Source organism: Gordionus sp. m RMFG-2023, chromosome 2, assembly GCF_954871325.1.
Source record: "Gordionus sp. m RMFG-2023 chromosome 2, tfGorSpeb1-WG-v2, whole genome shotgun sequence".
Classification (NCBI taxonomy): domain Eukaryota; kingdom Metazoa; phylum Nematomorpha; class Gordioida; order Chordodea; family Parachordodidae; genus Gordionus; species Gordionus sp. m RMFG-2023.
Genome location: NC_088776.1, coordinates 25,335,648 through 25,347,517, shown reverse-complemented (window position 1 = coordinate 25,347,517; position 11,870 = coordinate 25,335,648). Strand labels below are relative to the sequence as shown.

The 11,870-nt window shown below is 25.6% G+C and overlaps 1 protein-coding gene across 2 annotated transcripts; it reads right to left on the bottom strand.

Annotated features, from left to right (window-relative positions):
- Positions 1 to 338: 338 nt before the first annotated feature.
- On the bottom strand, positions 339 to 11,074 carry LOC135923812 (mannose-1-phosphate guanyltransferase alpha-A-like). 2 transcript variants are annotated; one of them, XM_065458761.1, is made up of 11 exons: positions 10,924 to 11,073; positions 10,782 to 10,879; positions 10,637 to 10,740; positions 10,407 to 10,599; positions 10,307 to 10,366; positions 5,745 to 5,935; positions 3,074 to 3,259; positions 2,840 to 2,984; positions 2,526 to 2,618; positions 982 to 1,132; positions 339 to 780 (listed from the first exon to the last, which is right to left on the bottom strand). In XM_065458761.1, the coding sequence occupies exons 1-11, from the start codon at positions 10,964 to 10,966 to the stop codon at positions 680 to 682; spliced, it is 1,365 nt and encodes a 454-aa protein (XP_065314833.1). In that variant the 5' UTR covers positions 10,967 to 11,073; the 3' UTR covers positions 339 to 679. The 2 variants fall into 2 exon arrangements, 1 of the variants encoding a protein (XP_065314833.1); XR_010571275.1 differs by having other exon boundaries at positions 652 to 780; positions 982 to 1,185; positions 10,924 to 11,074.
- Between the last annotated feature and the right edge of the window lie 796 nt (positions 11,075 to 11,870).

Sequence of the window (11,870 nt, the reverse complement as noted above, 5' to 3'; positions counted from 1 at the left end):
GATGATTATGCTATTTGAATAGCATCTCATGAAAATCTGCTACTATTTCAAATGCATCACATGAATTTTTAATATATATTTATTTACAACATGCTTCTTGTTAATTAAGTTATTCAATAAAAAAATATGTTCAGCGTATTTTTGTTATTTTTAATTTTTGTTATTTCCACCAATTTAATAAAGTTATTCAATAAAAAAAAATTAAATAACGAGTTATATTTTGTAGTTATATACTACCAAGGGAATTTTATATCTCTAATATTACATAAATATTTTATATAAATTTTAAATTAAACATTTCCATATAATTTATTTGATAATATATAAACTGCGTCGATTTATAACATAACAATTGTATAAAAATACCCGAATCACAAATTAATCTGAAGTGACGAACTTAGTTCAATGACACAAGGTTTATAATCGTATAAAATTATTATATGTGTAGTGTATAATGTAATTTTTAAATTAAACATTTCCATATTAATTACTTGATATAAAATTATAAAATGGGTCGATTTATAACAATTGTATAAAAATGCCAGAATCACAAATTAATCTGAAGGGGCGAACTTAGATCAATGGCACAAGGTGTATAATTAATTGTATAAAATTATTTAAAAGAATGATCCTTAAATTTATATATTTTTATGATGTAGTATAATTTAGATAAATTATCTTAAAGAACGATTTGGTTTTGTGTGCATTCCTTTAATTCCTTGTTAGGCAGTACTATTGCGTTAAAAACAACCAATTCAGAATGCACGTCTACGTCATTCGCTTTTTATAATTTTGAAGAATATATATTATATTAAACTAACAACAATGTTTAGTTTTATCTTCTAAAAAAAGCTTCCTTGACTTTACTGATACACTTGTCTTAACTAAACCACTTTGAATTTTTAATATTGTTGCATAATAAATGACAGATGATTATAAAATTATTTATCAAATATAATCAAGAAGTGCAAAAAAATAAACCTATAATAGTAACGGAAGGATTTAATTTGCCCTGAGGACTAAATAAAGAATGAATTGATATATCATCTCGACAATCTGTTCCTTCAATCCTAGTCCATCTACCCACTATGGAGTTCCAACCAATAATACTGCACGTAACAAAAGCATGGTCCTAATTAAAAATTTTGTGAATTGGTTGATAAACCCAACATTTATCTTAAAATTCTATTATATGCATAAAAAAAACTTATTTAAAAATATAATATAATTTTCAAGTTAGAATTTATAAGGACTTATATTATCGCACAGAACAAAAACTGAAACACTTAGAATTTTTTTTTAACTTAATTACTCAGAATTAAAAAAATACTTAAGGCTAAGGATTTATACTGAGTCTCACAGATATTTTTCTTAAAATCAAGGACGATTTTGTAAAGTTAAAAGAAAAACTAAATCGCTCAAAATTTTTGCTATTAAAGTATTTTATATACAAATGAAAGTTAATCAAATGAATTGTTGAATATTATTATTCTATACTCTTGTTGAGCTTTATAAATCCATGTTCTCGAATCATACATGGGTTTGGGAATTTTTTAAAAATAATATCCTGACTGGTATGAAAGCTAATATAAAGATAAAATGATATTCAACAGGGAAGGTGGGCCGGGTATATGCATAATATCTTGTCATGTGTATCAGATGAAAGATAAATTGATTGCATTGATACTTAACACTCAATTCATCAGGGTACTTGTTGAGTATGGGGGAAGGGGGGGGGGAATCAATAATATATATGCCAACATGGTTATCAAATGAAAGTTAATGCAAAGATCAATTGATGCTCATCCCTCTATGTGTTCATGTGGATGTTGGAGGGGTAAGAAGGTTAAAATGTGCATAATAAAATATCATGGGTATTAAATACAAAGATTAATCGATTACATTAATACTCATCTCTCCAGGGTGGGGGGAGGGGTGTGTTTATATGTCGATATGGTATCAAATAAAAGCTAATAAGAAGATCAATTGATTATATTGATACTAATCTCTTCATAGTTAGTATGGTAAGGTTTGGGATTAAAAATTTTAAAAAATTCTAAGAATATTTCAATATCTTATAAAAGCTAATATAAGGATCTACTGATAACATTGTAATTTTAACTCGTCACTATGTCTTTAGGGACATTTTGACTTTCTAGCATTTCAAACATGGGCATTATTTTAAAGATGCCTAAATGTTTAATTTACCCCATTTAGTAATTTTTATTTTGAGGAACCGGCAAGGACTATGAGGACAATGGGGGGGGGGAGAAATGTATGATTCTTAAAATCAATGGTACTAAGATAAATATTTATGAGAAATTAAGTAATTAGTTCTGAGCGTTTCATATACTTTTCTGAAAGATTCATTTTTTAATTTGAGCGTTTTAGTTTTATACACGAGCCATTAGTATTTTTTTCTGGGGTATTAAGTTTTTTATCTGAGCATTGCTAATAATTTTTTTCTGAGCATTTCAGTTTAAATTCTGTGCGAGTAAATAGGAGCCATTAGCATTGAAAGTTACTTGAATATGGACGTTATCACAAATAATTGAATGAGATATCCTGGCTCCCGGGCCTATGATAGCGCCGGCGCATATGGACACATCAGGTCCTAACTTATAAAATTAAAATTTAATAAATTCATTAACTATTGTGATAGTTTTAATTAACATAAGAGTTCAAAAGACGAAAAATTTGGTAAAATCTGATATTCAAATAAATGGAAAAAAACTTTTAATTGCAGTAAAATTATTGAAAAATCTAATTATGGTGAGTAATAAATTATACATTAAAGGAGTAAATTTGTATATAGCAATGAAAATAGAATTCTTCTTACTACAGAAGTATTATGGACAGAAGCTGTTGGATGAATAAATACATTGCCTATGACAGTGCAAGTAGATTTTGAATTAATGGCCAGGAGCTCCGGGTGATTTTTAGTATAAAGGTTTAAAATCATTTGATCTGCGTAAATGGCAGAACTTAAAAAACGATTGTATATATTAAAAATGATATGTAACCCAATTAGATATATTTTCGAATGAAATTTTCAAATTTATTAAAAATGAACCTGGAAGATTTGATTTGCATCCAAGGTGTATTTTGGGGTAATATATATCCAAAAAGATGTCCAGATTTACCAGCTAGCTCAGGAAAAATGTCCAATTCAAATGACAATTTAACCGATTTATAAGGGAAATGAGATGGTGTTTTTATACAACTGATATTGTCCCCTGTTTCGGAGCTGGCATTGGATCTTTTTTTATATATATAAATCTCGGATTACTCGATTTTTAATAAAAGATTAACATAAAATAATCATTTATGCCTTCAAACTACACTATTAAAGATTTAAAGTCTTATCCATATTTATACGTCATCCTTTCCCAATCCAACCTCAATTATCTCCATCATGGTGCATCTCTTTGGCAACTATATCCATTTTCTTTCGTTCAAGTCAAGGTTAAACTATTTAAACATATGGCTACTTGATTATTATAGTTTTATCTCTACTTTTTGTCGAATTTAGTTAGAACCGAAATATTATTCTTAGGGAAACCCTCAAAATTAACTTTAAATATATTTTTATGTAATAAAATAGAGTTTCTAACTCCTATTTATTATTATAGGATACTAGAAGAGTAGCCAATCATACACCATTATTTTATTTTTACTGTTATAATCAAAATATTTAATTTCAGAAATTCGTTATAATAATGAAGGCTAGAAAAAAGAAGATGCCGTTTTGCCAGTTACTAATGTTTTTTAAATATAAATTTAGTCAATATTCAGACATAAAAGCCTGCAACTATGGAGAAGAAGAACATTTGAGAGCTCCGTTCCCCATGAAATTTAATAAAAAACGATTATCTAAAGAAAATAAGAGTTCGAGACCTTTTTTTCCGAACCTATACGAAGGGGACCCATATAATTTAGGCAAATAAATCCTAACCGTATTTGTTCCCTGAACCTGGATCCAGATCGAGTTCAATAATTTTATTTATTTTACAATATATTTCTTCGAAATAAAAGTAAAAAAAAATTTTTTTTTTATTTTCTCCAATACATAGAGATTCTGTCATTACCGTTTTTAACATTTTTACCAAATCTTCTGGTAATTTTATATTTTTTTCCTGGATATGGTAATTTTTTCATTTGGCGGTTTTCTTTCTTATGATATTTTTATCCGATTAACTTCAAAACCCCATTTTAATTGATAAACTTCTATCATAGTGATTCAATCTATTATATCTTGTAGATAAAAGTACCTTAGGTTCAAAATGGTTGATGGATTTGTAATAGACGTAAATCTTTCAAATTTGAAAAAATTATAAGAAAATCTCGGGACTTTTACACTTCAAATTTTTATTCAAATAGAGCTTAAGATATTTTTAATGATTTTACTTTATTTTGTTTAGATCTCATTATATTACCGCCAAAAATTATATAATAAAATATGAATGCAATCATTAATGTTTTTCATAAAAAATTATTTAAATTTAAGAAAAGTAATTAGTAGCATGATTATAATTACTAGTCTTGTTAAAGTGTACGTTTATATATTTTTGCGAATATAGTTATATTTTGGAATATAATTACAAGGATAACTAATTACTTTCCAGGTAACTCTAAAATGTGTTAAATTTATATATATATATCTCTTTCATTATCTTTATATAATGATTTTCAAAATTTTAAATGACTCTTTATTGAATATAATTTCTCATTAATGTTTGTTTGGTCTATTGGGGAAGCATATATTTAAGGACAGCACACCTTTTAGCAAGCGATATTATATTGACACCAAATTTTATGTAAAATAAATATTGTAGTGTTATTTATACATATTTTTGGCGCATATAAAAATTATATTGTGATATTTTTATCATTGGAAATAAATGTCAGACAGTAGTTTTTTTCAGTGCAATTATTAATTTATTTAAATTGTATTTCAATCGTTTGAAATGAAATTTGACAAAATTATCTTGTACAATAAGATGTTAATATTAAAAATGATGAATTATATAAATAATTTATAAAGTAACTTGCAATAACTAGTTATAATTACTTTTGAAAAAAATGTAACCAGTTTTTAAGGATGTAACTAAAAACGGTACTGCAACTAGTTATTTTTCTAGGGTAACTTTTAAAACACTATTACATATGTCATTAGCTACTACCTTAGTTTGGTGTGGCTCTGCAGCAATGTTACTTTATATAAATTGTAATGATCTTTAATAAAATAAGGTCAGCTTGGTCCAACTCTATTTTGGGCGGGTCAGACGCAAATATGTAAGTACAAGGTCTATTGTATCTTATATACAAAAATTTCAGAAGTTTTGGATTCAAATTTTATACGACAGGAGGAAGTCGAGGGAACATATATTTAAAGCTTAAGGTGTAAAAAATTTAGAGATGCTATGGAATTGAAAATGTACTAAATTAATATTTGGCATAATAAAAAATAAAGAGAATGAATAAAAGAAATGATATTGAAATTAACCCTTTATATCAACGTATTTTTAAAATATCTCAAAGTTATAGAGTAAATAAAAAATAAATTTGACAAATAACTAAGAATAAGATTTAAAAGAGGTGGTATGTTCTATGATATCAAAGGGTGTTATTTTGTAGTAAAAACGCTGCATCAGTGATATAAAGGGTTAATTAGTAATGGGCCAATCAGAAATCCCAATTTTTATATATAATATAAAAAAATGGGTATTGTAATAAATTTTAACTCATTCATATCCAGAGTATGATTATTAAAATTTTGAGAGTCATTCCTAGTATTAATAAGTTCATTTCCAGTTTTTAAGGAATTTGTGAGAGCGGATTGCAAATGATCGAATATAGTCGAAGTAAAAAGGTAGGCGCCACAACTTATAACATTCGAAGAAAACTCCAAAGGTTTCTCCACAAAGTGTAGAATCTATATGTAATTTATAATATTATAGCAGACTTAGATAGTACCATATGTATATATTACTATTTCTTTTAATAAATATAATTTTAAAACCGTTATAAACCAGTTTAAAAATACTTCTAATCAGTGATTCGGTTCTCTTCTCTCCTTTTATTATTCTCTTATAATGGTTATTCCAATTTAGTTCAATGCCCTGATAAGGATACTGTGAGGGTTTGAAAAGCTATAAATAAGCTTAGGTTAATAATATTGAATTAGATATAATATAACTATAAGCTTATATGGATTAATAGCGTGAAAATGTTAGATAATAAAATAAACCAAAATAATATATTTTATTTAATATTTCATTTAGTTAATATGAAATGTTTAATTTACCCCGTTTAGCCAGTTATATTTATTGAATTCACCTCGTATTTATTCTAATTTATTTTAATTTTTGTAGTTGGACAAACTCGTTCAATTTTCGTTAAATCCTTAGCCACTTCCTAGCAGTACTGTTTTAGGTCCAACATATCTGCTTTATTAGACAATTGTCTAAAGCATGGGAACTTATTCAACTACAATTGATTCGTAGTTAGATAGAAAATAGGTAGATGTGCAATTTATTAAGAAAAGATTTTTAATCCCATCTGAGATAAGAATTGTTTTTAATATCAATTGATAATTAGAACAGCTTGTCGCCGATAATGGTCTCTTAATATGTAGGGTAAGTTTAGAGAATACAATGATTGTGAAGAAGTTAAGAACGTAATTAATAGAAGGTCTTAATAATATAGAAATAAAATTTATAGTTTGATATAAACTATTAAGATGAGATCATGATTAAAGCATTGACATAGTCAAGGGCAACCATTTTAACCGCCATCCTCCACCCAAACTATTATTAAATCCAAATCTGAAGACAGATACCGATTGAAACCCTCCTATTATCTTTCAAGATATTAAAAATAAAAGATAAACCATAATTTGAGCTATGAGAAAAAGAAACCAGCTTTTGATGCTCCAATGAGATCATTATCTTATGAAATAGAAAGTTTAAAAAAATAGTGTTCAAAAACTTACAAATGAGCTTTGGGTAGAGGCTTTCCCAAAAAAAACAAGCTCATAACAAGTGTCTGAACAAATGACAATAACAGTAAATGATGGTCTGTTAATTATGTGGCGTGAGTCAATGAAAATAATTAATGTGGCAAAACCATGAAGTCACAACATACAAGAGACTTATGAAACAGTAAATTCAACATAATGAAGAGAACATAAAATGTAGCATTTATATTAATTAAATATTGATTTTGTTTATTTATAGTCATTGTGGCTAGGCCAAAATTGAGTTGAGTTAAACAATTTGTGCAAAATATTTTCACAGGCTGGAATTTTGCAAAAAAAATTTAAAATTTATACAGGATTTTTTAAAAACATTTACGAAAATTTTACTGACTAGCCAACACCAACTTCTAATTTAAATTACCAATAATATTTGGAGTTACCCAATGGGCCATATACTTCACAACCCCATTACAATAATTTTTATGATTCCATATGTCAAAGTTAGGCCAAAATTTATTTTAGTTCTTTTTATATACAATCAACCATTTTTACTTTTCTCAGTTCTCACGTTATTTGTAATATATTAAAAGCCTATTGCTTAATAAATTTGACGGCCATTTTATTATTAAGTAAATAATGACTAATTAAAAAGAGGGGAAAGAATATAAATAAAATATGGTGACCGTCTTATGTTCAGTATTAAATTTTATCAGGTTGCTCTCCAGGGTTAGCCCTAGTGTTGTTAAAAAGCCCGGTTTTTAAAATGGCTCGATTAAAATTATAACCAAATTAATATTATATAAGCCTTTTCTTTCAATTTTTTTTGACACCAAAAATCAGAGTTGCAAAATATCGTTTGCAAAAGTGTGGATATTTATAAATGGCAAAAGGTTGGAATGTATATTATGTCATTGCTTCTGAATCTAATACGACAACTGTTTATTTATTTCAAAGACTATAATTTTAATTAGTGAATTTGAGGTTAAGTCAAAAAATATTTATCTTATCTGATGGAGCTACATTTAATTAAATGTGTTGATTTTGTCATCAGCTGAATAACATTTTTTATGAGAACTCATGAGAAGACGTTCTATGGCATTGAAGATAGTGACAAAATTAATATTGCAAAGGCTAGATAAATATCATATCTTTGCCCAATCTAAAAAACCAAATTTGATAGGAAATGTATTATACAGGGATCCAAACCGAAGCGAATATCGGTTCAGTTCGAGTTCTGGTTCGGATAAAAATAACGGTTCAAGGTTCAGGTTCGGTTCATAAAAAATCTAAATATCGGTTCGGTTTGAACCTCTAAAACCCGGTTTGAACGTTTTTGTATTCAAACCTACATTCGACTTATGTATAGGGAAAAAAATTTTTTTTATTTCATAATTAAAATTAAAAAAACATACAAAAAACCTTCATTTTTATTAATTGCACATTATAAAATAACAATTAATTTATAAATATAAGAAATAAATATCAATTATTAATTTTAATTAGAACAATTACATAAAATTTTTTTATTAAGCCGCATAATAAATATATTTTCAAAATTCGTCTCACTCAAATTACATTTATAAGGAGATAATATAAATTTAATTGTTAAAAAACATCTTTCCACACTAACTTAGGTAGCCGACACTGCCAATATGATATCAGATTTGATGTGTCATTTATAATAATATATTGGATTTAATTTTTCTCTAAGCATTATAATTTATAAGCTTAATATATTTAAAAAATGTTGTAAAATGACAATATACTAAAGTTTATAAAAATTATGACCGACACTTATCAATCAAATGTGATTGATTCTAATCTTTAAAATAATTTGAATATAATTGAAATTTTTTCAATATACTAATAATAACTTACATATTATTTTATAAGAATAAAATCATGAGGCTTGAACCGGTTCAGAGGCATTTTAGCAGTTCAGTTCAGGTTCAGCTAGAAATTTTTTAGCCGTTCAGGTTCGGTTTGGATCCCTGGTATTATAACATATATAGAGTAATTAGACAGCAAATTAGAGATAATTTTGCTTAGAACTGTTCAAATTTACAAATATTATATAAATTTTTCATGTAAATTAAAAATATTAGGGGTGTGCCAATATTAAATATCGATTAAGGGCTGATATTTAGAGTTTTTAAAAAATCAAAAATTAATCTGATTCAATCTTTTGATTGTTTTTTGTTATTTTATGATTGTATATTTATATAAAGTTTATTTAACATTATTTTAATATTTCAACAAATTATATATTTATTTTTATAATAAAAGAATGGTTTCTAATCTCTTTTTACAAATAACAACTGGCCCATTTTATTTATTATTCATACTTTTTAAGAACTATCATTTTTTAATATAAAATTTTTTTAAGTTGGCATTTGAGATTTTACAAAAGATAAAGAGAATTTTTAAGGGATATAGATAGTTCTAGTCATAGAAAATTATATAGCCATAAAATTGAAGGGTTCTCATTTTTATTTTAAAAAATCTAAATTATAATTTTATATTATAATAATTTTTATATTCATATCAACATGTATAATGTTCAAAATAAAATTCAATTATCACATTGTAGGGAATATAATTATTTTTTTTTTAAATTTAGTCTTATAATAAAAATATTAAAATTAAATTAATGCATAATTCTTATTTTTGCATAGAAAATATTAATTTTTTTATAACATTTCGTTCAAAGGTGGATGGTAAAAAAATCAATATAAATATCAGATTATAGCAAATATCATGAATATTGAATACAAAATTTTGGTTTTGAATAAACATCAAAAAATATTGAATCAGATTGGTGAAAAATTTTGGATCAGATAAGTTAAAAATATGTGGATTGGTACAGTTCTAAAAAATATATAAAATTTCATGCAAAAATTGTTTTAAATTTTTAGGATAAGTATTCTACATATACTGGAATAAATTTATGGTCAAATCAGATCTTTTAAATTTAGAAATAGCCCTCAATAAATCATATAAAATTAGGAGATTCCAAATCCTCATATAAAAAATTTAATTTTATATTCACTAAAAAACTGTTAGTCATACATTTTTTTTAACAAATCTCTTCTATATTTCCAATTTCAATTAATTTTTACATGAAACTATTCTTTTATTAAAAACAATGTGAGGAAAAAATGTTCAGATATGTGGAAATATTAAAAATAACAAAATTGCCACAACTTTGTAATTTTTATATATAACTCAATGGTTAATTACAGCTCACAAATCACTATCTACTCTTTTACCAAAACAATTGTTAATTATTTATTATAGTGCTAAATCATATTATTTATTTATTAATACCTCTTTAGTTTTTTCATCATAGCTTATACAACCATAATTGAAACTTTGAGATGGGTCATTCTATTAAATATATAAATAAATTTATTATAATAATGTTTACATATTTTCCCATTATTATATATTGTTCTTGATTGCAAAAATTATCATGAAATTTCAGCATTTCTTTAAAAGGCATATCACCAAGAACATCACCATTTATCACAAAAAAATTGTCAACTTTACCCAACAAAATATCTTTTTTATATTTAAAAATCCCCCCAGCACTACCCATTATTTCATTTTCTTTTAAATATCTAATTTAATTTGTATTTAATATTTTTGCAATAATACTTTATATTAATTTTAAATTTTTCTTCACACATGTAAATAAATTTTTCAATTTCATTTAGATCAGTAAAACATCCTAATAAAATAATCTCTTTCATATTTGGAACCTATGAATATATTATATTAAACACTCGAATATAAAGTTAACTTTAGATAAGGACTCAATGGTGTGGTAAATTAACGGGACCCCACCAATAGGAAAAATTGGTTTCGGTTTATGAAGTGAAAGAGGCCTAAAGCGAGTACCTACAGAAATATAGAATATATTAATTTTGTATAAGCAATACTACCTTTAGCTGGCCCACCTAGCAATATAATTGCTTTATTGTCCATTGTTCAACAGAAATGTGTAAAATTTTGTGTTTACCTTCACTTTGACAGATACCTTAAAATATCTTAAAAACGTGTATGGGCATTATTTAGATCCACAAACAAAAAAAATATAAATATTTATAAATCGTCTTTGAAATCAAAATTTAAAATGATTTATCAAAAATATAACATGCTTGCTTAAAATTTTTTGATTTCTAACGATATTTACAAAGATCTTACCTTTTCTATAATTAGTTTGACATTGATTTATACCTCACAAAGTTTTTGATTTTCATAAATACTTGCTTAAATTTAGTATGAATTGATATGGAGTATAATTTTCAGTTACCGCTGGAGTGCCAACATTAGTTTTAACTTTAATTTTATGATAAATTGGTCTTTTCTAAAGTGCCCCACCTTGTTCAGGTAGTTGTACAATGCTAAACTTACAGGCAAGATTAGCTTCATTAATATATTATCTATATTATTACTCTTAAAATTTTTATATTACTTTTATAATTATAAGTAATTTATTATATAAATTGGATGGAAAAAAAAATATATCACACATTTTTATGCAGAAATAATGTAAAATTCACCAATCGCTTTATCTATATCATAGAGAATTTAGGTTAAATCATATCTAATACTAATGTTTATAATTTTAATTTAATATCATATAAATTAGAACACTGTTATATAAAGTGAAAAAATTATAGTACGATAAAGTTATCCTATTAAGTACTATTAATCATATAAATCATATAATTAACCTTTCAATACTCCGGTGAAAAAAATGACGCTAGTACTCAGGTGGGGTTTATTAGACCCTAATTTCAAATGTATATATCTCCAGTTATCAGTGACGAAGCGTCAAGTATACTACTAAAGAAGCAATCAAAAAATTTTTTATATTTTAGTCTAA

What these genes read in the sequence shown, in the direction of transcription:
- LOC135923812 (XM_065458761.1), bottom strand. Translation starts at nt 10,966, where the DNA reads ATGGACAATAAAGCAATTATATTGCTAGGTGGGCCAGCTAAAG. An exon ending in GCTAGGTGGGCCAGCTAAAG is followed by an intron (nt 10,880 to 10,923) that starts GTAGTATTGCTT and finishes ATATTTCTGTAG; the next exon opens with GTACTCGCTTTAGGCCTCTT. An exon ending in CATACTCTGGATATGAATGA is followed by an intron (nt 3,260 to 5,744) that starts GTTAAAATTTAT and finishes ATATAAAAAAAG; the next exon opens with ATCCAATGCCAGCTCCGAAA.